General features: G+C 47.5%; 1 protein-coding gene across 1 annotated transcript in view; it reads right to left on the bottom strand.

The window, feature by feature from the left end:
- The window catches only part of INTS4 (integrator complex subunit 4), a 1642132-nt gene that overhangs the window by 1469304 nt on the left and 145667 nt on the right, over positions 1-27161 (bottom strand). The window contains exon 2 of the mRNA XM_069639944.1: positions 2888-3082. Within this exon, the coding sequence (XP_069496045.1) occupies positions 2888-3082 (195 nt within the window). The remainder of the gene's footprint in view (positions 1-2887; positions 3083-27161) is intronic.

The following is a 27161-nucleotide window of genomic DNA, read 5'->3' as shown; positions in this document are numbered from 1 at the left end:
ACTCGAGTATCAAGTTTTTGTCTCAAAAAAAAACGAAGACCACCGTATTTCTCAAAGCGTTAGCTATTGAGGAAAAATGGAACTGAAGCCAACGGGCGTTGCGCGTGCTATACATAAAGACGAGGACGTTGACCGAGATGGAATCCCTCAAGGGACATTGAGTCGACTGCATCGACGCACATCGCCCTCTGCCAATTTTGCCAAGCTGGAAGAGAAGATCTCAAAAGATGAGGAATACGTGGGAGGGCACAATCAGACTTTGACGCTCCGCTGGCAAAGTACCTTGGCAGCATCATAAATCTGAGTGGAGGAGACCTAGTGAAGATAGAGGCCAGAGAGATCCAAATCAGATGTGATGGCGGAGCTGAATGAGACGCACAGCTTTGTGTGCTGAGAGGGAGCTAGTGTGAGAGTCTGGGCATCTTATCCCCAGGAAAACCTGAAGTATGAGAAACCGAAGGAGAAACGCACTGCCCAAGGAGTGACAAAGTTAGCAGTGGTGGCATGACCGAAGCCTGTGGACTTGGGAGTCCCTAAAACGCAGAGACCACTTACCTGAAGGCACCACTGAGTGTGCCGAATGAAGAAGAAATGAAGAGCCAAGAAGCCAACTTGAGAATCATTGAAGAAGGCCCTTTGGGAACCACAAGCCAGGTGATGGGGTCCCTGAGAAAGAAAGTTAACTGGGAGAGCAGGAGAAAATAACCAATGGAACATAGATATTTGTCCCAGTAAGGACCAGGTATGGGAAATATATAATAAGAGTGAGAATCATTACTGGAAGATTCATACTCATCCCAGTAAAGTCCTACTGTTGAAGAAGAGTGAGGGTGATAAGTGGAACAGTCCTATTTGTCCGATAATCAAGAAAAGGATTGGACATTGAATAGAGAGTCAAGTTTAACGAACAAGAGCAGATCAGAATTGTCCCAAGGAAAAGGGGTATAGAAACAAAGAAGATCACAAGAGATGAATAAAACCGAGAAGGAGAACCAACATGTAAAAGGCACATTTGAAAAATTGTTAGAGCTCCATAGCTGAACTATACAACTTGATAAAAGAAAGTTACCAAGAACTACCTATGAATACTTTACTACAGTGAACTTGTTGAGAAGCAGCTCACAGGAGAAAGGAGTCATTCTCTTGTGCCTAAATTGTTTTGCCATCATGGCAGTCAAGAATTTTCACTTTTGTTTTAATTAAAAAAGTCTAAAAATGTAAGACCATAGTCCTTGTCTTCCTTCTCTAACCCACCAAAACGGTTACTTACAGATAAATAAAATACGGGTAGATGGTGTACCTGGACTCTCAGAAACTTAGGATCTTCGTCGGGGGGCACATTGTTGTGAAAATGAATAGGGACACAACTCAGAGAAAGTGTAGAACTTTTGGTCCAACATGATGTACCTTTTACCCATATCTTAAGACGTCTATGATGTAAAGAGGAATGTAATTAGTAACAGCATCTATGAAGTTGTCACAACCTCACTAGGAGTGAGTGAGTGCGAGATGGTGAGTGTGTGTGTTCGTTTTGCTCCCGATGCCATGGCCAAGAAGAATACCCCAGGACTCCGTACCCACAGCGCACATCCTTTGGCCAGGCACAGTGTCACGTAACCACAGTGCCCAGGTGCAGTGCTCCAACTCACAGTGCCCATTGTGCAACGCTATACACATGATATACGCAGATACACACCTGTCCACAATGACCACAGGGCACAGCCTGTGAGCTGACCAGAGCATAGTGCACTCAACAGCAGGCATATGGCCACTATGGGTATGTCCCTTGTGCAGTGCTCTTTCCACTGTACCTTTACAGCATGGATCCTGCAGGAACTTCAAGGGTGGGATGGTCTGTAACCAAGCCTGGCCAGAGTGCCACTTTCTACAGCAGTAACAAAGTGTTTTCAAACATTTTACAGGCCATCAAAGTGGTATCCAGAACTGTCTGGAGTGCAGCACTTTATTGGCCAACACTTGTGGATGCCACCCCCTGTCCCTAATTAAAGGACTTCACCCAAAACTAAAGGTTATGGAATCATTTGCATACCTCACCCGCTTATATCCATGCATATGTCACTACTTAGCTCTATGCAGCTCACGGACATGGCCTGTTTGCCTGCGCAAATACGGCAGACAAGTGTGGCTATTTGTCCACAAATGGGGCATATGCCAGGTTTCAGGGTCATACCATCACCCTCCCTGGGAATCGGCGAAAGCTTTAGAGGTCTGTGATAATGCCCTACAAACATTCTTCCTGAAATCGTGTTTGCAAATAAAGTCCAGCTTCAGGAACGTCAAGATGGCAGAGGCACTGAGCGGATTTTCAGAACAGACACAGCTAATCAATTTCGTAAATTAAGCTTTTGGGAAGGCTTTGCAACCCAACCCCAAAAACATCTATACACTTTTGCGATCCTTATCCCATCGACTCCCTCTCACTAATGATGATTTTCTTTTAATCTATTGAATCAATTTTCACCAAAAGTAAAAGCACCAAACCATAATGAGTTTGGCATAAATTGATACAGTGGTTCAGCTGTACTGGAGAGTAAACCTTTCCTAAGGGAGTTTGAACGGGAAAGATAATTTTTTGGGAACTCCGTACAGCTTTCGCCCCACTTGAATGCTCGGCAGAAACCTTTAAAAAACTGAATACATTTGGTAGATGTGCACATTTTTGGGGACGTTTCTTGCAGATACAAAACATTTCGATAAGCTTCTTAAAAATTCCTTTTCTATGTGGAGACAAACTACTATACAGTAAATATTGCTGGCTGTTATAGGTCTGCACGTATGCATGTTTCAGTGAAGTACTAATTCTTCCATCTCATCCCAAATAAATAGTTGCCGTTCATGTTGCCTTGACCCCGGCATCATTCGCTACCTTATAATAATGCTCCAGCAGGATTCGGACCACTCCCTCAACACTCTCGGCCTCCACTGGCTTCCGGGCAAAGGCAATCAAGTACTGCAGTGCATCAGCAGGAGAAGCAGCCTTGCAAAGGTCGATGTGCAGCGCTGCCGATTTACTTGGCTTCGTCAGTCGAAGCTTCTTGGCAGGTAATTCTTCATGTGGCTGCTGCTGGATGAAAACACAGTTTTAGAAACCATACCAAAGCCATTCCAAACAAAAAAAAATCCCTCAACAAAACAATCAGATCAATTAAAATATTTTCAAAATTAACAACGCTCAAATAAATGAGCAAAAAAGAGAAAAAAAATCGATTCCCAAACAAGATAATCAATAGAACATGCCTGTTGTAATAACAAATTAAAAACAACAGCCAGGTGCAGTTCGGAGGGATTGGAGAATGATGCAAACTCGCATTGCTTCTAAGCAGCCATAAAACAGACACGTGCCATCATCCACTACCACTACTTAAAAGAAGTCAGTCATGTCGCAGCTGTGCTGTATGGGGCAAAAGCTTTGGTGTTTGATCGCAAACATTTGCCACTGAGAACATGCAAGACCTACTATGATTCTTATTTATAACATTATGAAGCTTATGAAAAGTAGTTTTTTTGGGGGGTGAGGGTGGAGCTTGGATCGATGAAGATACATGGTAAATATATTCAGCTGCGCATTCCATTTGGATTCTTCTCCTTGCTAGCCTTCCACTTATTGAGCAGATGTTAAAGTATTCCCACAGTCAGGATAAAACAAATACTTTCCAAAGCTTCCGAGAATGGGTGTTCAAAATTGATGTGCTGATTGATATAAGTGAATATTTATGGGTCGCTATTGCACTCTGTTAGATGAATGGCAATATTCTTCTGCGTCAATGAATTTAAAAGAAAAAAGTGCAAATGTTGACAGTGTATATTTTGCTGCATTTTCACTAGGCGTAGGCAAAAAGTTTATCCTTAAGCATTCCCTGGCTACCTAGTGATGGGTGTAGTAAATTCACCAAGGACAACACCAAGGCGGGCGGGGTTGAAGAGACTAATAATATCCACACCAAACGTTATGAACATAGATGATGTAAAATGTAGATGATTGCATTCTGTAGGTAACAGGTAAGTAATACAGTTTCAGAAATTCTCGCAATGTTCTTGAATCAAGGCTGTGCTCCTTCGGGTCACTTCCAAAGTCAAAGGTCAGTCGGTACTTCAAGTGCCAAGTTTGATAGCTTGTAAAGAATGACAACCTTAGGATTTAACTGAAAGATTCTTCCAAAGGAAATAATGAAAGAGACACTCTTCTGATTGGCTGAACTTGGCAGAGATCCTGGTGCTGCATGGTTCCTCCAATATCAAAATGAATTTACTGTTACAGTTAGTAAGTTTTGGAAACAGCCAACTACCTTTCTGCAGGAACATTGCAGTTTGACCATTTAACACTGCAGACAGACAACATTAGGGGGTCACACAGTGGAAAGTCAGCAGCGGAGGTTTCCGGTGATTCAGTAGTGCGATAAATCCAAAGAGAGGTTTACCTTTTCCCAAAGGGTTGCCACCCCCTTTGGGAACAGGGAGATAACCCAGCTATGCATAATATCCCCAGGGGACAGGGTAAGCGGGATGACTCTGGAGGGGACTACCCCCAGGGAGAGGAAAACCCCAAAGAGGGGCATGTGTTAACAACCCTCTCCCCCTCCAGACACAAATGCCTTTATGGTGTGTGAGGACTCCTGCAGAGTCATCACTGATCCCCAGCCTAAAGTCTCCACCAATGTGGCCAGGGGGAGGCAGCCACTACCTGATCCTGACCCTGGGGGTGGCATTATGAGGGTCGGTCACATGAGAGGAGATGGGCGTCAGGGAGAAGTGGTGACTCCCTTAGAAGAGACACAGTATTAGTCCTTTTGTGAGGCTGAATATCCTATAATCCTCAAATACCCAATGGCATGCTGCCAATAGGCAAAACCCACCCATGTCAAAGCCCAAAAGATAATATATGAGGAACCACATGAACAGAATACTTTTTCCACTTTGGGAATATGTAGGTCACAATGGTTTTGTCTTGGGTAAAAATCCTAAACTTAATGTTCTTGCACATAATGTTCATAGGACATCTTCTGTTTTGTCTAACCATCAGTTGAAACAAAATAACTTTGGGAAACCTAAAAACATTATGGACTTCAATGACCAGAATCCCTTTGGTACTGGGATGATGAAGGAGTGAAGAGCTGATGAGGATTGATAGTAATGCCAGGCAGACCATGCAATCTAGTTGCTTCTATTCTAATCATCTGAGCAAAACATTTAAATCTAAAACCCATACGCAGGTGAAGTGGGCCGCAGGAGCAGTAGAAGCACAAGTGAAGGCCACAGCAGAGGCTGCAGTCGAAGACGTAATCGCAGGGTGCTGCAGAGTGTGAGCAAAAGGAAGCAGAGGTGCGGAAGAAAGCCGAGGTGGAGCGACAAGCCCAGTTGAGAGGGAGATGTGCTCCCGAGTGACAGAGGACCAATCCGGTTGACCGGGGTACCCGAAGACCGGGTGGAGCCTCCCAAGCTCCTCGGAAGGGCTCCATAAGAAACGGCAGCCGCAGGAGAGCTGTCAATGGTGCTAGCGAGCCAGAAGGGTCTTAAAGTGCACTGTGGTCCTGCCCGCATCGATATCGCACCGCAGCACCATGAAAAGACGCAGGAATGCCGAAAGAAGCCAGTGATTCAACGTAGAAAGAGAGGTAACTATGGCTCGCTCCGTAAGGCACAATTACAATTCAGAGACAATTATGAATACCGGCCAAGTAGAAAAAAAGGACAAAAAGGGTGCAACTCTCCTCACATGGGACGTCAGTTGGGGGAAAACATGAACCCGCATTGCCACCAGCCAAAGACTATAAAGAAGAGCAAGCAGGGCAGAAAGGTTGCAATTCTCCTCATATGGGATATCAGTTTTGGGAAACCTGAAAACTACATTGCCAGAAGCAAACAAACAGGTAAGCATTGTAGAGTTCGCATCATATGAGATGTTGGTGGGGAGAACTGTTGATAGTGGTCTGTAGTTAAAACCATTGCTGGCAGGCGAGTGAACCAGGAGGGGCGCAGTTGCCTTCAAGGAGGAAACCTTGTTGCTATAAAGAGAATGGTGGAAAGAAGATATTTACCTTACATCATTATGTTATCCTTCTGACAAGCTGTTGTTTAACAAGAGACATTTGCTGTGCTGTCCTGGCACAAGTATACTATGGAAAGGATGGTTGTGACATCAATTTAAGTCATCATTTTTGCAACTTGGAAAGAATACTTTGTGGAAGAAACAGGTGCTTTGGTTTTGAACAAGTGTTTTCTGAAAGAAACATTTCGTTACCCATTTGAATGAAGTGTTGGATGAAAGACCTTTATCATTGAACTGAATAGAACATTGTTGAAACCAAACTCTTTCAAAAGTCATCCGGAATTGATTCAGGGGAAGGGAATCAAACCCTGGTCACAAGGATTGCTTTATGGGAAATCAAATTTTGTATTTATGCACATTTTGGTTAAACAAAAAAATTGATGCATTTACCTCATGCACTTTGATTGTATGCATTAGTATGCGGGTCAGATACACAAGGTCATCTTTCTTTAGCTTTTAGTTTGCTAGGTAGGAACATGCTGGTTAGGATAGGGACAGACAGGCATTTATTTCCTTTTAATTTTAATAAATATGTCAAATGTTGAGGAAACTACAACCGCTCCCATTTCTGACCACTCACTTGTGTATGTAGGGGCTAGGGTGTATGGTAATGCTCAATTTTCCGGAAGAGAGCAGGAAGACAAGTAAGCAAGCCTCCTAGAGGGGCGTCTTTCAAAGAACCAATCAGAAGAGAGCAGAGTTAAAATGCACCGGAGCACCCGGAGGCATGGTTGGTCAGAGAGAATGCCAGACGCATCATCACATGCCTGCAGTGCACACTAGAAGAATGCAGCCAGGCACAGCAGACAAGCAGCTAAAACAGTCTGGAGCATCCATGAGAACAGAGTATCTCGAAGGGCTGAGGCAAAGCCCCAACTAGATGCTGTCAACTGGTTTCCGGTCCAAGCGAGGAAGAGTCGCTAATGCAGAGTACAGTTGACGAAACGCATAAGTAGCTCTGTGGTGAGAGGAGGACCGGGAAGGCTCCACAACCCTCCCTAGGAGCACTGATCAATGCAAGCAGGTATGTGGTGGTTCCACTGGAACAGGAGGCGACAGGAAGGCAGGAAAGAAAGAAAATAACCCCAGAGTGCGGAGCAAAGAAGAGTCCCCGCAGTGGGAAGAGAATGAAGAAAACCCAAGGTGGGAGAGGGAGTGAGAAAGTGGAAAATCTCAAAAGGACATAGAGAGAAGTAACAATAGAGAGGAGCACAGAGAGACCAAGGAGTGGGGAGAAAGAAGGACAAGAAAGCCTAGAGTGGGCATTGAGAAGAAAAAGGGATCCAGAACAGAAAGATCAAAAGCACTCATATGTGAGGAGAAAGAATGAAAGGGCTGGCGTGGGGGAAGAAACCCAGATTGGGAATAAAGGTGAAAGGCCCCAGAGAATAGAGATACTGAAAGAAGACACGTGAAAAGTGAGAACGAAATTAACTCCCGAGTGGGGAGTGAGAAAGAAAATCCCAGGAGAGGGGAGTGAGAAGAAAGAAACGCCAGAGTGGGTCGAGAGAAATAAAACCCCAGAGTTGGGAGGGAATGAAGAAGCCCCAAGGTGGGGAGACAGAAAGAAGCAAACCACAGAGTGGAGAAAAGATAGGCGAAACCCCAGAGTGAAAGAGGAGATCCCCAGGGTGATAAATAAGGAGAGTCCCTGCAAGGACTTGGCGGGATCAAGATCAATGCATCAGTGCTGCTCACTTGAGGTGTTCCTGGCGAGTGCAACCCACACCGTTCCGGGATGGAGCTTGCAGGTTGACTTATTGGAATGGTGTAGTTTACCAACTATGAGGGTCTGCTTGGTGCCCAATCCTAGGAGGTGCAACACTATCCCAGTAGCTCCAGTTAATTTGCATGCATCATTGGTATACTGAAAGAGTAGCTGAGGTTCAGCAGTGGCTAATTTACAGCCTATGGACTGCAGTGCTCCATTAGAATCGTGCTGGTGTGTATTTGAACTGTGTTGTGCTGTGGGTACTCTGTGCTATGCTACCATAGCAGCCTTTGAACTTGTTTCCCTGTGTGTCGCTGGGCGACTACCGAAAGTGTTCCTTCTCAAAATGCCTTACGCCTGGAACAATACATTAACTTAACTGGATTCTTGCCCACTGCATGGTGTCCAAACAGCAGCTACTAGACAATCCTACTGTTGTGGTACTAGTTTGGTTGCAGGCTGAGCAACGAAACACTGCGTTGATGGTTCTGTCATTAGGTGCTCGAGAAGAAAGGGACACTGCAGTCTTTGCACCTAAAACAAACTACCCTTATGTCTAAATTGGCGGGTCGTTCAGCACAATAATGAGCAGCATTGCGGTCAAGTTTAGGGGAATTAGAATGACAGAGGTATAGAAGACGGCAAATTGCTCACTGGCAAAAATTGTCTCTACTCAAAACAAAAAATGAGGATTTAGAACCTTTGTCTCAACACAACATTGGAATCCTTGGCTTGCCCGAGTCCACTGCGCAGGAATCCGTAATGCTCATTCTGGAAAGCACCTTCCCAATAATGTTAGCAATTTCCTCACTCATTTCCCTGTGGAGAGTGGTTGCAAGACCTTTATTATAGAGATTGAGATCTCATACTCTGAGCTACGCGACAGTTGGGAGATCTATGCTAGAACAATTTTCCTGGATTTCAGTCCTGCTGTTCAGGCCACCTTTTGTAGAAGTTAAGCGCAGGCTGCAAGAGGCCTATGTAAAAATCAGATGGTTTTCCCATCTCATCTGAAGATCATCCACCCTGGTAAGGCTCCATTTTTGATTATTCCAGAGGAAACAATGTCATTCCTAAAGTCCAACATGCAGTTGGCTGACACCCTTCGATGCATGCCATGACCTTGTTGACACTTCTGTAGTTTATGCCCATCTTTTTCACTGAAGGAGAAGTATTTCTGAGCTACCATTCGCTAGGTGATTGTAATGTTATCTGTTGTACCAGGTCACTAGTATTCAAGGAGTCGAACAGGTAAAGTGGGCACCTAGATCCTCCTCTTCCCCAACAGCGTGATAAACAATGGGTTTTATATTAATTGAATGGCGATAACAACCTTTTAGTTTGGGGTTGTTTAAGGAACGCACTGTAATGTGTAACATGTGAGGGTGGGCAAGCCACATGGGACGCGGATAATCCAGCCGCTACCGGATGTGCTTCCTAGAAAGTGGATGGAGCAGTGCCCACTTGCGTGTCACCCTCAGAGACACAGAATTAATTTCGCCCAGTCAAATGGGTCAATACATGAAAGGGTACATCCTCACTATAAGTCTGAGCAGGCATCAGTAGGGTCCAGTCTTGATAACCTGGAATAATTAAATGTAAATGCTTTCACAGTTATGATATTCCACTGGCAAATAGCACCCAAACTAGGCCTGCACAGTGATAGGATTGATGGAATAAACAGAAACCCTCTCCTCTGGGAGCAAAGAAACCCATTGCTGACGTGCGACGCCTAATGAGAAAAGAAGCTGTTGAAACACCAGTTGGAGCTAACATAGGAAAACCAGATGGATCTGGTGAGGAAAAAAGGTGGATTTGAAGCCTAGGAGGTGTTGACAAACCAGCTGGTGAGAAGCCAAAGGTATGCAGGAGACCAGATGTTAATGCAAGGCCTTGAAAAGAACTTGTGGATTACTGAGAAACCAGTGATGAGAAAGAGACCTTCAAGCAGGGCTCAAGTCGAGGGTACACGCACGAGGACGGAGTCCACCCACCTTATTCAGAGGGTGGACTCAGCCCCCCCCCAGCTAAAACAGAAACATTGGATGTCCTCTTTGAATTTATGAATTAAAGCCGACCTTGGGGATCAAACCGCAGTCACCAGGTTTGTAGGCTGGACACTACACCACTGCAATACATATCCTGATGTAAAATAATAAACAAGTAAAAGGTGAAATATCCCATTTCGGTAGGGCAATTCCCAGGGAAAACATGGCTATTGGTTCTTGGTGTTTGAAACATGCACACCTTTTAATGTTTTCAAAAACACGATTGGAAAAAATATCTGGTCTTGGTTTTGTGTGTGTGTTGATTTTGTGAAAGGCAAATGCCATTCGTACTGTGCAATTTGGGTGGTCATGCAAAGCCAATTTAATGAAATGTGCATATTTCACCTTGATATGCTAATTTCTAGTGACGTTACATCCCATTGCGTTTGTTGATGAGTCCACCCACGTTAATTTTTAGGACTTGACCTCTGCCTTCATGTGAGACTTCATGCAAGTCTGAGGAGAAGCCCATGAAGAGAAATCTGTGAAGCTTGAAACCTGGAAGAGGTCTTCAAAAATGTGGTGCAAGCCGGGAAACTTGGAGAACAGTCCAGTGTGACCAAGTCATGGAGGAGCTTTCCCAGAAGAAGGTTTTACGTTTTATTGTAAGACTAGGGTTGGACCTTTGAGATTAGGATTTGCAAACTCATTTATTGGCCTATAATTTGAACCTGTGTGTTATAGTTTAGAGAAGCCAGAAAGCTAAGAACTTGGTAAGAATAGGTTGGCCACTGCACTGAATATTACTTAGTATATCAGAGTGTTCCTCGGGGGGCAAGAAGTTTTAAGATTTGGTTAACAACCTTATTATTTCAATCATCTTCTTAAGTGTGGAACACCTACAGAAAACCCGACTTTTGGGTTGCCCTACTCCTAACACTTTTTTCTGTAGTAACAACTACATTATTTCTTTTTACTCTTAGTCCCTATAGGCATTTTGACCAACTGCTTCCCTGAAACAATACGGAATAAAAACTGTTTACGAACCACAATGTTAGAGCATCATGTGCATCATTGCATAGCCTTACCACAAGTAGCAGATGACTTGCCAGTGAGTGGGGGTGGGGTGGAGCTTAATATCTTGCAATGTCATGCTTTCAACTATCTTTTTATGTTAAGGCTGTGTTATGGTATATAATGGTATGTCATGCAGGGGTCAACATTGGAATACATGGCACACAAGCTGTGTACGGCTCCGGGTGTCAGGAATTTCCTCTTAACCGGGAGTTACTCATCACCACCCAGGAGCTATTGAAGTCTTATTAACGATTCTAGGACTAGGTACCTTTAATGGAAAACTGCAAATAAATGAGATTGCAAGTACGTTAAAAGAAAGTAGTAAAAAATTACACACTTCTTTAGCGAGCTAACATCGGCTATTCTGACTTGTGCATCTCCCAATCTGGAGTGTCTGAAAAATAGTGGAAATTGCTTCTTCTCTGCCTAACTTTGGCCTGCATCGAAAAACATATATACCATAGACCCCTCTTTCCATTTCTACATTGCTGTCTTTCTCTTTATTCTTGTTTGTTGATTCCACTCAGTCTTCTGCCATGTTTCTTTACATTTCTTCAGTTTCACTTCCTCTTTAGATTGCCATTTATTTCCTGTCAATTCTTCGGTCTTGCTGCTACCATTTAGTTATCACCTATCCTTGCTGATACAACCCTATCTCTGCCACTACATCGTTTTCCGTTACTGCTGTGAGAAACCTGAAGGTGTCTCCCTAACTAGTCCCCGGGGGTCTGTCATCCAGGTGCCATCGCTATGGAATCCAGTTCCTGGTGTGAACCAGTGAGGGAGGATCACCTGGATGGGGGGTGTCTTCGGGGAGTGGAAGTGGGACACTGACGGGTGATACGCAGTATCCCCCTTCTTATAACACCTTTTGCCCAACCTACCATGTAGGATACTCATAACACTCTACCACCCGCTCCCCTTTCCAACGCAAACACTTTTGCGTACCACGAAGGATGACGGACTAACACCCGAGCCATTTCCCTGACATGTCCCAACACAAGGGTAACGCAAAGTCAGGCAATTAACCAGAAGCACACACACACCCGACAGCCCTTTCCCTTCCTCACAGGGATAAAAGGTGGAGCACAAGAGCACAATACGAGCAAGGCGGACCGCACAATGTGAGAGCTAACTCAGCACGGCAGTTGAAGAGGAGGAGAAAGACAGTGAAAACGGAGAGGGTGAAAAGGAGAGAAGCGACCCTGCCCTTTCTGACCAAGGCCCGTGCAACCCCTGCAGAAGGAATCGTTACGACCACAAACAATAGCCAGCATGTGTTGCAGCAGAGGTCACGGTACACAGGACCCTCCTCCGCTGAGAACCAAACCGGGAGAGGCGCTTGTCTATGTGGTACCAAGCTTGACTCCAGAGAGAAGAAAAGCAACGCGGTTCTTCACAGCCAGTGAGTCGAGGGGTGAGCCAAACTGTGTTGAACGAAAGTAGCAAATGGCTAATTGAACTGTAAGTACAAAGAACTGTTGATACCAGAAGGGGTAAAACCAGCAACTGAGGAAACTCTAGGCCATTACAAGATTGTTGAAACTACCATAACCAGAAGGTTTTAGGGAAGACGAGAAAGGGGTCAAAGTGGCCATATCGGGGTTTAGTAAAATCCTTTGTACAGTCAAAAGTCTTTGACCGACAGAAGATCGTGAAGTTAAGGGAAGGAATCCCGCATCGTAAGAGTTGAACAAGGAAATGTGCGATTGACAAATGAGGCAAGAGTGTACCCGAAGGAGAAATGCCAATAAACCGGGGGTCGAAGCCTAAAGTCCTGATGTACAGTGTGCTGACAAGAGTGAAACCGGCAGAGGGATGTCCACAGTGAACTGTTGAAAGACATTAAGATTTGTGAATGTTACAGATGAAATTGTGTTGAAAGCAGTAGTGGACCCGATGAAAGGAAGCGAATATTCGAGAATGATCTGAGCCCGAAAGAGGGGAATCCAAGGGTGAAAAGTTATCACTGCTGTGCATACGGAAAGGAACTTTTGTTTATTGGGGTGAAACACATCAGGCCCTCAGAGGCAAGATACTTTTTGTAGCGACTTAACCACCGAAGGCCCCGATTGCTGAGAACGGATCCGTCAGCCCGTGCTGGGAAAGCTCAAGCATGTGCTGTGCTCCAGAATCCCACCTTGTCCCATGCTTAAAACGTGGGAAAGTGAACTGAAGAACAAGTTACTTACCTGTAACTGTTGTTCTCCAGCATGGGTCTGGCATGGATTCACATGCTCATGAATACAAGAATACATATAGTACACACATGCACAACTACGAGAGGTGGCAAGTCTCAACATTAAGCATTTCATCAACTCAACATTAAGCATCTCTTACCTCCTCACCAGTCCCACCTTCAGGCGAACAGGTTGCGCAGCACTGCCTGGCCGACTCTGGACTCCTCCCTGGAATCCTGGTCGACTCAGTAAGATCTCGTGAAGGTGTGCGTTGACCTCCATGTATCAGCCCTGCAGATGTCCAGCAGGGGTACGCCAGACAAGAACGCAGTGGTAGCAGCAATCGCTCTGGTCGAATGGGCTCTCGGATGGCCAGGCAATGGTTGGTTTGCCAACCGATGACAGTGCATGATGCAGCCGGAGAGCCACGTTGAGCTGCCACGCCGGGGCCGGAGCCTTCATCGGAGGGACCGATCGCAATAGTCCCTTCATGAACTCCTTCACCAGGCGATGGGACCACAGGGATGAGCGCCCCGGAGTTCTGGTGTAGCGTGAGATGGCAGCCAGATGGATCCTGATGGAGGCATGGGCCAGAAGGTCCGGGTACCAGATATGTCTCGGCCACGCCGGTGCGACGAGGATCATCCTACACCAGGACTGTCTGAGTTGGTTGATGAGTCGCAGCAGCAACGGCAGGAACGCATACAGGAACAGGCCGTCCCAGGGGAATGAGATGGCATCGCCCATGCTCCCCGGCCAGGGAAACCTGCTGGCGAACCTCCGGCACTTGGTGTTCGTCACCGTCGTGAATAGGTCGATCTGGGGATTGCCGCATCGTTGGAATAGTAGATCCACTTGATCCTGCCGCAGCTCCCACTCGTGGCACGAGTGCAGCTCCCTGCTGAGCGAGTCGTCAATGGTGTCCTTTATTCCTGCCAGGTGGAAGGGTACCAGGAACATCCCCTGGGCGACGGGCCAGTGCCACAGATCCTGGGTCTCCTTGGATAGGGCTGGGGATCTGGTGACTCCCTGCTTCCGGATGTAGAACATCGTGATGGTGTTGTCAGTGAAGATCCTCACCACCTTGCCCTTGAGGGACGGGAGGAAAGACATGAGGGCCCAGAACACGGCTCGAGCTCCAGGACATTGATGTGAAGTGACCTCTCCTCCGGGAGCCAAAGGTCTCTTGCGAGGAGATCTCCGGTGTGCGCTCCCCCACCCCTCCAGGGAGGAGTCTGTCGTCACCATCTCCTGATGTACCGGGGTCTGGAAGTTCATACCAGCCGCCAGAGGTGTGCGGGTGCCCCACCAACGGATTGCTTGGCAGAAGGTCTTGTTGAGCGAGATCCTGTCTTCGAAGCTGCCCATCGCGTCGAGGAACTCTTGCAGTGGACGCATCCGCAGCCTGCACAGGCGCACTAGGTAGATGCACGAGGACATCATGCCGAGCAGGGACTTGATGGACCTCACCCTGGCCACGTCCATGGCCAACAGACGCTGCAATTGCCCAGGATGGCCTTCGTCCTTTCCTCCGACGGAGAGGCCAGTCGCGCCACCGTGTTGAGCTTGGCTCCCAGAAACAGTGCGACCTGCGACGGAACCAAGTGGGATTTCGAGAAGTTGATGGAAAATCCCAGATCCGTGAGCAGTTGGACGGTCTTTGCTGTGTGTCCGACGGCGAGTTCTCTTGTCCTTGTTCGGATGAGCCAATCGTCCAGGTAGGGGTAGACGTGGATCCCCTGCAGGTGCAGCCGCGCCACCACTGGTGCTAGGCACTTGGTAGATAACCTGGGCGCCGACTTCAATCTGAAAGGAAGGGCCTTGAACTGGTAGTGCCGCCCTTGGACTACGAATCTGAGAAACTTTCAATGTCCTTTTAGAATGGGGATGTGAAAGTAGGCATCCTCCAAGTCCAGCAACGACAGTCGCCTTTCTCCAGCTGCCCCAGCCCGTGCTGGAGGGTGACCATCTGGAACTTCTGGGCCTTGATGTACTTGTTTAAACGACAAAGGTCCAGGATGAGTCGCCACCCGCCGGTCTTCCTTCTTACGAGGAAGTATCGAGAGTACACCCCGGAGACTCCGTGGGACAAGCTTGATGGCTCCTTTCTTCAGCATAGCCCTTACTTCCAGAAGCAGTTGAGGGACATGGTTTTCCTTGCTGGCCACGGGAGGGATGCGGGGGCACTTTAGAAACTCTAGAGTGTGTCCGCGAGCCAGGGCATCCAGCACCCATCAGTCGGTGGAGATGGACTCCCACACGCTGACGAACTTCGCAAGCCGGCCTCCCACTGGGGTGCTCAGGTGGGGGCCCGACGCAACGGCCGGTTCAGTCCTGCTTGGCAGCGGCTTTGCCGCCTTGGCAACGACGACGAGATCCTCCTGACTTGTCGCGTCCTCTGTAGGCCTCCTGCGACAAGGAGCGGGACGCCTGATGGTAAGTCGAGGAGCCGCCGCCGAATCCTTTGGAGGCACCTTGCTTGCCTCCGGAGTTCCGAAAGGGCGGCTGTCGTTGCTGCAAAATTCCCGAGGCCCGAGCCGTCTCCATGTCAGCCTGGATGGCCTGCAGCGACTCGTCCACTGTCTTGCCAAACGGGTTATTCCAGTCGAAGGGCATGTCCAAAACTCTGGTTTGCACGTCCTGGCGGAAATTGGTTGCCTTGAGCCAACCGCGCCATCTAAGGCAAACACAGTTGCCCAACTGTCAGAAACCGCTGTCGGCAATGACCGTGGCCACCATTATGGTATGGCCTGACGCCACCTCGCCTTCCTGCAAGATCTCCAGGGCCTCCGCCCTCTTGTCGTCGGAAGTAAGTCCAGCAGAGGAGCAATCTTAAACCACAGCTCCCTGTCGTAGCGGGCCACAATCGCAAGGGCATTGGCCACTTTAATCGTCGTTGATGCCGATGAGATGACCCGTCGTCCCATGGCGTCCAGTTTCTTCCCCTTGGCGTCCGGCGGGGAGGTTGAAGTTGAAGCAGTCGCCCCCGCCCTTTCTTCTTGGCCGCCGCCGAGACGACCAAATCCGGGGTCGGCTGCGCCCTAAGGCACAAGGGGGTGGAATCCGGGACCCGGTACTTCTTCTCGTACCGGTCTCTCTTGGCCGGGGTCATGGATGGATTCTTCAGGAGCGACAGCCCCTTGTCCCAGGTGTCGTCAAGTAATGGGACCATCTTCCTCTTGGCCTCACGCCATTGATAGAGGAAGCCTTCCCTCTTCTGTTCGTCGGGGCAGAGCTGGAAGAGCTCGGATGCCTTGGCGATCATGGCATGGAAGGAGCCAATTTCGTCAGGCGGGGAGGCCCGAGGAGGTGGTGATGGAAGACCCATCCCGTTGTCACCACCGTCGTCATCCTTCCCCATCGTGGCCGTCTCTGTTCCCGCGTCCTCCCTAGGATCCAGGGAAGGAGAAGAAGACTGTGAGGGTCGCAAAGGCTGGAAGGGCAGGGGGGTAAGGGGCGTGAACTCTCCTCCGCTTGCTTGGAGGGCTCCCTGACGGGCCAGGCTCCGCTGGATCGTCCGTTGGGGGTAAGGGCAACCTCGTCCTTATCTCCGTGCATAAGGATCGCCATCAAGATCGCACCTGAGTTGTCCTGTGGTCCAGGCACCGGCTGCGACGGGCACAACGGTTGGGGAGTGGAATCCTCCGCCTCCACGAGAACCTCGTCGGCACCACCGTCGCTCTCTTTGCCCGTCTCATCCGGATCCCTCCCGTGGGACCGGACCTACTCAAACTTTTTGTTCAGGATCTTCACGACTCCAGCCAGCTCCCCCATAGAGGCTGCATACGTGATGGCCACCGGCCACCCCCCCCTCTTTTTCCACCAGGGGTCTTATCGATGGGCTGAAAAGAGGATTCCCTCCGCGGTGGCAGGGAAACTCTGAGCCCCAAGGTCACCTCACCCGGGATAGGCTCCACAGGCTTCGCCAGGGCCGCCACAACTCCCTTGATATAGTGTTAGGCAGAAACCTGTGCAGTTCCCTTTGGGAACACAGCAAAAGATTTAGGACTACATGTGTTAGCAGTAAACCCACTTGGTAGCAGTCTGTACCACCCAGATTTACCTGGTAGCTGTGGCTGAGCAGTCAGACTTCCTTCAAGAAGAGTTAGGCAGTATGCAAAGTATACACAATAGGCACTCAGATACAATAGCACAAGCAAACACTGACCAGAGCTTTGGTATCAAAGTATATAATTATTTATTTAAACACACATTGTTTGAAACACTCCAGCACTCTTATAGTAAATCACTCTAAACACAGTTACTATTATGATATATACAACCCTTATTCCTTCTCAGACAAGTATTAGTTAACACCACTTATTTCCAGACAGAGGTGAGCGCTTAACTACATATGGCACTCCAATAAGTTCATGAAAAAGGGAGGGAAAAAGGCAGAATATGTGAAGATACACCACTCTAAGATTTTGAACACCTTTACCAAGGCAGAAGAGCAAAAGTCACTTGTGAGCCAAAGTCCATAGGCTGGGCCCACTCTTAGAGAGAGCAGAGCACAAATGCGCCCAAGATCACAGTTACACTAGGCTTTGAAAGTCTTGCAGAGAGTTCGAAAAGATTTTAGAGAGGCTCAGAAAGGTTTAGCCAGGGTGTCACAGGCTAACCCAGGTTCGAAAGCCGGGGGCTAAATCTACCCCGTACAGTCGGTTGCAAGGGAAGCCAGGCGGAACATGGTACCTTAAGTGGGAAGGATCCTCCAGCGTTGGCAGTTGTTCCTGGCAGCGGTTGCAAGTCTCAGCGTCGTCCACAGGAAGAGAAGATCTCGACTTGGAGGAAAGATGAAGGTCAGTGCACTGCCAGGGAAGAAACCAGCCGCAGAGTTTTCCGGTTAAAGGTATTACCCTTTATTTCGCGGTCGTGGAAAAACGTGGTATTCCGGTTGCCGGGGTGCTTGGCACAGGCAAGGTGGCCACGAGATGCGTCGGGAAGGCGGAAAGACGGTGAAACTGGTTATCCCCACCAGTCAAAGGAAGAAGTCTCTCCGCCGGGAGTTCTCCTCTGTCGTTGGGAAAAGTGGTGAGACGGTCCACCAGGGCTCCACTGGTGGTGTCGTCGTGGCAGTTCGGCTCAGCTTCTCCCTCGTCGGATTTATAGGTCCTGTGGCGACTTCTGAAGTTCCAGTCCCCAAAGCCCTGCTTTTATGCAGAAAACCCCCATTCACTCAGCCTAGCTGTCACTCAAACATGCTAAGTGGTGAGCCGGCCGGCTCACCTCTTGGGCCAATCAGGACGGAGGGCGACTTGAGTTGCATAGGCAACTCAGTCCAGGGTGCCTAAATCCCCCTCCACCACTCCTAAGTACCCCAGACAGAGTGGCACCACTTTAGAGGCTTCTGTGGAGAAGCCCACCAAAAAAGTGGAACAAAGGGCTCGACTTGGGTTGGAGTCACAGAAGAGAACACAAACGCCATTTTAGAACCGAGTTTTGGCAAAAAATACCAACCAGAGAATGAATAATAAATAAACCGGCGGTATGTTCGAGGCTATCGTAATTAAATAAATAAAGATAGTAGCCTCGAACAATGGGAAAATCCCATAGAGAAATATTCGCGGTTGAATATAAAAAGTAGTATCCACTGCCACCAGCCAAAACTCGATCAGGGAGGACGGAGACGTGCCCCCTCGACTAACAGACCACGGGGCAATCGAATTGCCCCGGCCAGTACATCCACAATATGATGGTTTGTACTGGTTCTGTTCAGAATTCAAGACTAGTAAAGTCAATGGTGACTTCACATGCCCTGGGAGACAGTCAGTCCCAGGGTATGGAGTCTATGTTTAGGGGTCACTATGACACCCCTGGGTTACTGCACTGAGGGTGCTGTGTAACCCATCTCACAAAAACACATGAAGCCCTATGGAGTAAAAGACCCCATAGCCCATTAAACACATCTAGAGTCAAAGGAACACACTCAAATCATGTCCAAGAGTGAGGGTAAAAGAGTCTCACTCTTGGCAGGAGAAAAAATGAAACCCCAAAAATCTGCGCAAAGCTGCTGGGGGACTCACTAGGTTAGGAAATTCAGCCTAAACAGAGAATTCTCCCTAACATATAGGCCTTAGCCGGGTGAATCAAGGCCTTCACGTCTTTGGCCTTCACCATGACGGGGGTGGGGGAGGGGGGTCGGTGAGGGTCATTTTTTTAAAAAATGAAATAAATAAATCGCCTCACTCCCCCTCGTCTGTCTCCGTCGGGATCGATCGGGATTTCTCTCGAAGTTTCCTCAGGTTCTCCGATTTCCTCTTCCCCGAGCCAGAGCGTTGGCTCGTGGTTGATGGTGTCGGTGAAAGTGCGCCCTGCCTGGCAGCCGAGGAACCCGACCGTTCAGGCGCTCCCGGTGCCCGCGGACTCGCGGTCATTTGCCTTTTGTTGGGCCCTGGTCGTCGGGGCGCCCTCCAAGGTCTTAGAAGCCCGCTCTGACCTCTTCTTCTCACCTACGGCTGGGCTTTTCCCTTCCAGCCAGTTGGTGAGGCGGGTACGCCGATCCCTCATGGTCCGCTCAGACATGTTCTTGCAAAACACACAGTCCTTCTCCACGTGCGTTTTGTCTTCGTGAAGGCAGTAGAGGCATCTAGAAAGCTTGTCCTCCTTGAAGACATTCTGCAATCCGCATCCACGGCAGTTCCTGAACAGCTTGGATCCGGGCGTCGCGTTTCCTTTGTCCTGGGCCATGTCCACAGAGTAGGCCTCAGATCTTCTGGAATCCTCCAAGAAGTGGAACTCGATGAAAACTTCGCCCTTGAGGGGCATAGAAAATTCCGAAACGGGTCCCCGTTGATCGGAAGTAGAAACGGTGGAGCTTTAGGCTCAATTGACTGAAAAAATGAGATTAAACTCTTTGAAAAATCGCAAAACGCAGTAAAAGCTTGAGAGCTATAGCACGAGGACTCCCAACACTTGAACGTGCGGTAGAAATCTGAGGATGGTTGCCAGAGGAGGGGCTTAGGGAGAGGGCAGTCATTGTCTGGGGACAGTATGACCCAGAGACCAGTGATTGGTTATTAGGAGAAAGACAGTTCAGAAACGAAACTGTGAAAGGTACAGTGAGCAAAAAGGGTGTGCTGCAAACTCATCTCAGAACAGGTTATTATGCCATGTTCTTTCTGGGGAGGAGCGCCTGCTACCTTTTTTTGAAATATTTGCATGGAACTTGGGGTTAGTCACCCTAAGCTACCTGAGGGCAACCAGACGTGGACTCCCTGTTCACTGTGCTCAGAGAGGCGCAGCTTCACCTCACTGATGAGGCCCAACAAGGCTGCAACATGTTTATGGGGTTGCCGTTGGTACTCTTGCTCAGAGAGGAATTGCCATAGCATTTCGGTGCTGGACTGCCCATGTGTGCGGGACAAAGACTGATATGCAAATGGATATTTCCCATATGTGAAAGGTACAGTGAGCAAAAAGCCTGTGCTGTAAACTCTCATCTCAGAACAGGTTATTATGCCATGTTTTTTCTGGAGAGGAGCGCCTGCTACCTTTTTTTCAGAAACAAAACTGGAACTGATTTTTTCTTTACCGAGGATTCCCAGCCTGACGGGGAACATTCATGAGCATGTGAATCCATGCCAGACCCCATGCTGGAGAAAGTGTTCTGCGGTGTCTGCGGCTCGTAACTGTCTGCTGGCTTCTGAGGCATTAAAATTGGGAGCCGACTGTGCCTTTAACTGCTGCTCCTCGGAGGACTCGTGGGACTTTATATAGCCAGCCCTTCGCGAAAGCAAAGCGAAAATAAACTGAATGTGTTCTTCTGTGTTCTGCTGGGTTTGGGTGGATGAAGAATCCTCAGTGACGGAATCCCAGGCTGCCTCGCTAATCAACACGGTAAGCCCCCTGTCTTCCACAACTTTTGCTGCCATAGACTTCTGTACACATGTCTGAAGACTGCTGGCTTTCTAGACACCTGGGGGAAAGTATTCCCTGCTACCGGTGACTGAGGGTAAACCCTCTGATTTGCCCCACAATGCCAAGACCTTGAAGTACTAAGACCTTAAACGGGACAAGTTTAAGCGATTCTAATTTCCAGCTGGCAGCAGTTGGCGGCAGGTGCCGATAGTGGTGATGCTTGCTTTTAGTAACCAAGCCTTTTCAATGATGCCTGAAGGGGATAACAATGCAGCCCTGGGCCGGACACAATGACAAACCCGCATTCAAGATGAGCTTGTCCCGCCCTCTGTTGCACCCAATGAAGTGTGCCCCGTTTCCACGACCCATCTTACGTCTGGGACAGAGGAAAGTTTCCTTCCATTGCTACCACCTAAGACCGCCTCCTTGTGTGGGCTGAAATTGGGGAGGCAAAAAAAACTCACCTTGGCAGAACCTGGCAGGCTGGACATAAAGGACGAGGAAATGCTATCTCTGCCGGCTGAGAGCATGCTTGACAGGAGTACCTCGAATAGTATTGTGGATCTGGTCCCCGCCACTACTGGTGTGGTAACCGGTACTTTTGCCTGTAGAGGCCGCCCAGGCTTCCACTGCACCATGCCCTCGGACTGACCTCCCGAGTGGACTAACTCCTTTTGGCCGCGAGTCTGGTCCTGCTGTAGAGTCTAAGAGTGAAACCATGTCTAGTTTGGACAAAGGGTGCCCCAATGTAAAGAGTCCCCCCTGTGGTGGAGAAGGTGGCTACCTTTAGTGATCAGCACAACTCAGTTTTGTCATCATCACTGGCTCTCCCGTTTATCCCAGGACATTGCTCTTATTCAGGTCTCCCTGAATTTAAAAAAAAAAAAAAGAAATCGATTCGGGAAAGAAATAACTAGTCAACTCAAGTGAATGAGTTGTTAAAGGAATTGGCTTCCCCCATTTGTAGAGCCCAGGAAAGCATCATCTATGCTGGGAACTACCACATTGGAAAATGAGATCTCTGCCCCTATATCTAGGAAGGGGTATGGGCAGTGACAAGAAACCGGTCCGTTACTTTCCCAAGGCCTGATTGCTCTGTGGGGCGTTCGCCAATATTACCTGCAATCTTGACAGATTCTGTACAAGCTACTGACGATTCAACCTCGAGTGATTTGGTTTTCTCCCCTAAACTGCTCAATGGAATGCCGTTTGCTGTGGCCAATCATCCCAGCAACTTCAAGCTCTTTATCATGTCATTGCTATCAATTTCGTTGGCCCCCTTCATGAAGCTTTTTGAAACCATCAGTGAGGACTTCAAGGACCAAGCCATCCTGTTGGCTATGGTCCACTCTAAACCGATTTACTTGGAAGCAATTTCTAACAAAATACAGGTGTGATTCGACCAGGAAGCAGAAGCTTCAATTCAATGGCAAAGTAGGCTATGTGATATGGCTAGCATGGAGCAGGCCGACAAAAGATCTCTGATGGAAGCGATCTTGGAGTCACACAGGTGGATACGTTTCGGAGCTGAACAACAGGCCTGAATCAGGTGGGCTTGCTCGGTTAACACCTGGTCGCCCTCAAAAAAGACTAATAAGAGGAGAGAAGGTGTACTATACTTCAGGTTCGGTCCTCCTGGATTCGGAAGGTGAAAGCACACGTGTAAGCACCCTAGAAGTACTGCTTCGCCGTGAGTCCTCCTGCCAGTTTCATGCTGCTTGCACGGATTATTGAATTTGTGGATCTGTGGACTATTGAAGGCACTTAGTGCCCAAGTGTTTTAGTGTCCAAGTCACTATTTGCTACATTGGGAAACACTTTCCTGGAGCAGATTGTGTGTTTTCTATTGCAGTTGCTGTTTGGCCGCTCTTTCCAGGGCCATGCTCTCCAGATATTGTGCACACCTACGCACAGCGCGCGCACGTGTAAGCACAGTAGAAGTACCACTTCGCCGCTTAGCCATGAGGCAGTGTCTGGCGGTTTCCATTTATCATCACCTGTAGCAACCTTACAAGCGGGAGAGTTGCTCCCACAGCTTCAACCAGGTTTGACATGGTTTTCACAATGTACTCCTTAAAATCGAACATGCCAGGCCCTCTTATGAACAAACCGCTGCATACACTGGATGTCAACTCTGTAGCCAACCCACCATTAACTCCTAAATTGTTTCATTCTGCTCTTACAATTATCCCGAAAAGGGCTCCCTTGTGTGTTCCAATACTGTGTGTTTCCTGAGCGTCTCCGCTTCTCGCTTTAAAGCGGTCACTAAACCTCATGGGCCTCTTACAGTTAATGAATGATGCAGGTCAACAAAAACGCTCAGCGAGAGGCAAAATTTACATCACTTATCTGATCCGATGATTCCGGTTTCAGTAAAAAGTAGTATTCCTGAGGTAGCACCACTTTGCTCTCTTTCTCCAATTGCACTTCCTGGGCTCATGCATGAATCGTCTGGCATTTCCATATATGCTAGCCAGTGTGAATCACCTATTTCAATTATTGAGGAGGGCCTCTCGCGCAGCTCTGATGTTATTACTTTGAATTCATCCATGGCCCAAATTCAATCATTAGTGGACTCATTCATACATCCAACTCCGAGACCTCCGCAATCTCCCATCAGAGACCCTATGCCACACCATTTGACCATGCTCCAACCAGCACTAATGGCGATTAACACCACACTCGTCAGTCTTGTGAAATTATATGAAATTTTAGATTGCAAACTTTCCATACAAACCACTCAGGTTGAGGAGTTGGTCATATGGTTAAAGACCAATGTGTCCACAATACCTAAATTGCTGGTTACTGCTCCTACCGACATAGAGGCAATTTCTTAGCAGCCTTTGGCTCCTGTAGCAGGCTCCTCTCAAGATTTGCCATCCAGGCCCATCCCTTATTTACCAGTCATCCCGGGCATAATTCGTCCCATTGAGCAAGATCTGCTTTCAGCACCCCCCCTAGAAGGGATCAGTCATGGATTTCTGTGCCATCATCACCATCCCCCCCTAGGATGGCTACAGTTCCTTCTTCTGAGGGGTCAAGCTCCTTGCATCAGCACAATAGCACTAGCGCATGCGGCCCAAAACAAAAATCTCAATGCATCAAGTCCGCACCGAAAGGCCAGAGCACATTTATAAAGAAAACCAAAAATATGGCCGCCACAAAACCCCCAAGAGGCACGTTGAATGCATTCTTTCAAGTTCTTCAGCAATCATCCAAGCCCCAAAAAACAAAGGTTAGTCAAAATATCACGGGGCTCTCTCTCAAGATCAGACCATGGCGGTGTCACCTTGATTGGAGAAGGACAAATCCCCCATTCCTTATTCGCCGTTGAACAATTTCATACATTCTATTAAGGAGGGGGAGAAGGTTGACAAGCAAGCTGCCTTATCAAACTCATCTAAGAAAGCGGTCTCCTTTGCCACACGCCCCTTTGGCATTGATTGGCGAAGTTGAAACCCAAAACACCATCAAAGATCTACACCATATGGTGGATCTTTATCTTGCAGCACGACTTGCCAATCCTGAGGTTCAAAAATTGGGCCCTCAAATTGGGAAAGCTGCTCATGCTTCTTTGGGCCAACAAGCAGCTAGCACTGTGCACCCTGCCCCTACTTCCTCTGCTCCATCACTTGTTCAGGCATGGGCTACAGAACGCCCCATGAGACAAGGGGAGGGTGTAAATACAGACCATAGTCAACCAGAAAACTTGTCGAATAAGTTTTTGTGTAATAATTTATCTAGACATGCATATCCTGTGAATTCATCATGCCATACTCTCATAATGAAGTGTAGAGATGGCCAGTTTCCATCATATGACCTTAATAGACACAGTGCCCTGATTAATTTCAGTGATGTGGTGGAATTGGAGGATGTTGCTTCACATGACATTGACCAAATAGAATTCATTTCTAAGTCATTGAGGTCAGTGGTGAGGGTGTGGATCACATCTGGTGTGGTCATGAACACCATTTGGCAAGCTAAAATGCGCTTGTTCACGATGGGTTTCTTGATTGCTCAGGACCCTGATTGCATAGCCGCTAGACCACAACATGTCTCCTCTAAACCCAACATATATTTGAGCACACAGACTACTTCAGAGGGTTCATTGCCAGCCTCAGACTTCATGTATAATTAACCACCACCTCAATATCCCCTGGCTGTGTTGAACATTGCATACTGGAATACAAGAGGCCATTCCCATTTGCAATCTTCTATTAAACAATGTTCTCGCTTATATCACATCATTGCAATGCAAGAGACATGGCTATCGCTCCTGCCAATGTGGGATAATTATGATGCTGTTCTTCTGCCAGCCGTTCTTGGCAGAGGTAGGCCCTCATCTGGTTTAGTGGTGGCAGTTAATATGTCCTCAGGGCTGACAATATCAGCATGGGACTCGGAGTGCTTACATCCAGTTGGTTAAAATATAATGTTCGCAAAATGTCATTGCGCTAGTGAATATTTATCTTAATCCAGTAGCAATGGCAGATGTCGCATTCTATCACTCATTGCACATACCATCATTATGGGTGACCTCAATCTTGACTGCTGGCACACAGATCGAGCAACTAAAGAGGTGCTTGCATGGATTTCCTTATGAAGGATCGGAATTTATACATGTCAATGGGGCGGTTCCTGGTGACCTTCCCCCTCAACACACCTGGCATAGGCACAAGAGCAGTAGCACTATTGATTACATCTATGTAGAAGCATCACTATTACAGAGTATACAAATACTGCTCATTACCGACCAGGAGAAAAGTGATCATAGACTTCTATCGCTAGCCATTCTTTGGAGCCTTCCAATTCAAAGGCCTAATACAGGTCATCAGGCTCTGGTCACCAATACCTCGAGATCGAGGATACAATGGAATCCACGCAATCTGGCTGCATTCCAGACAGATATAGACCATCACATCTCGGGGCACCGGCCATTTCATATTTTGATTTACTGTCAGCGTTTACCAATACCATTGCCACCCCTCGGAACAATGTCATACGCCATGCACACACTTTTGACCCAGCAGTTCTCGCAAAACATGCTGAATAGAGACAGCTATGGAAAAGTCTTGTGCAATCTTAGTCTCCTACGCTGTGGCAAGACCTTAAAACCGCAAAACGCCGGTATAAAAATAAAAAGATAGCGAACATATGGCACAAGTAATGTTAAACAAAAATTCGGCAGGCGTGTGGCAATTATTAAAAAAGCATTCCACCAACATGCAAGCCAAAGCACAGATTAATGGGGTGCAAGAACATTAATGGTCTCCTTTTACTCTGACCTGTATACTGATGAGCAATACACCAGAATGGCCCATGTCCTGCCTTCACCAGTGGCCTGGCAAGTAACCTTCACACAGCAAACCATTGATGATTTCATACTGCAGGCCAGCTCATCTCGAGCAGCTGGGCCGGACAGGCTTAATAATCTAATTTTTAAAGATATATCTGACAGAATGGGCAATAATCCTAGACAAAATATTCTGGGAAATTTAAACAGCAAGAAAGGTCCCCGCATCATGGCAAACATCCATCATTATCACAATCTTTAAAAAGGGGGACCGCAGTTTGCCCAGTAATTAACGTCCGACTGCTCTTCTGGACGCGCCCCGTAAAATTTTCACCAAACTCATTCTGAGAGATTTCAATCTATGGACCCAAATATTTCATCTCAGAGATCCACATCAAGGGTTTGTGTCAGGACTAGGCACTAACATCAATTTATTATGTTTGAATGCTATCAAACATCAATGCCAGAGGTTAAAACAGCCAATTTGTTTTGCTTTTGTTGACCTTAACACAGCGTTTGATTCCATCTCACGAGTGATTCTCCTTTCCAAAACAAACAGAGACCTTTGTCCACCATCTTTTTTTGACGACATCCAAGCCTTACATTCTGACACCTCGATACAAGTCAGATTGTCTCTTGAGGGTCTTCTATCGAGATCCATCCCAACAGCACGAGGCCTGAAACAAGGCTGTCTTTTGGCATCTGCAATATTTATCTATTTTGTCCATGACGTTCGGTATGTCTTTGAGAATATAATCCCAGACTCACCCAAGCTTAACGATCAGCCGATAAAAGCATTAATGTATGCAGACGACCTGGTACTCATAAAAAAAACAATTAGGCCTACAAAAACTGCTTTCTGGTTTTCATTCTTACATTACTCAAAACGAACTTCATATTAATACAGATAAAACACAAACAGTGTTCTACTCCCCAAAAAAGAGTACAAAAGGCTGTCTTCCACTGGATGATTAATAACATACCT

This window comes from Ambystoma mexicanum, chromosome 7q (genome assembly GCF_040938575.1).
Source record: "Ambystoma mexicanum isolate Mex_15411 chromosome 7q, UKY_AmexF1_1, whole genome shotgun sequence".
Taxonomy (NCBI): domain Eukaryota; kingdom Metazoa; phylum Chordata; class Amphibia; order Caudata; family Ambystomatidae; genus Ambystoma; species Ambystoma mexicanum.
The sequence above is the reverse complement of the archived record's forward strand: the minus strand, read 5'-3'. Positions and strand labels throughout refer to the sequence as shown.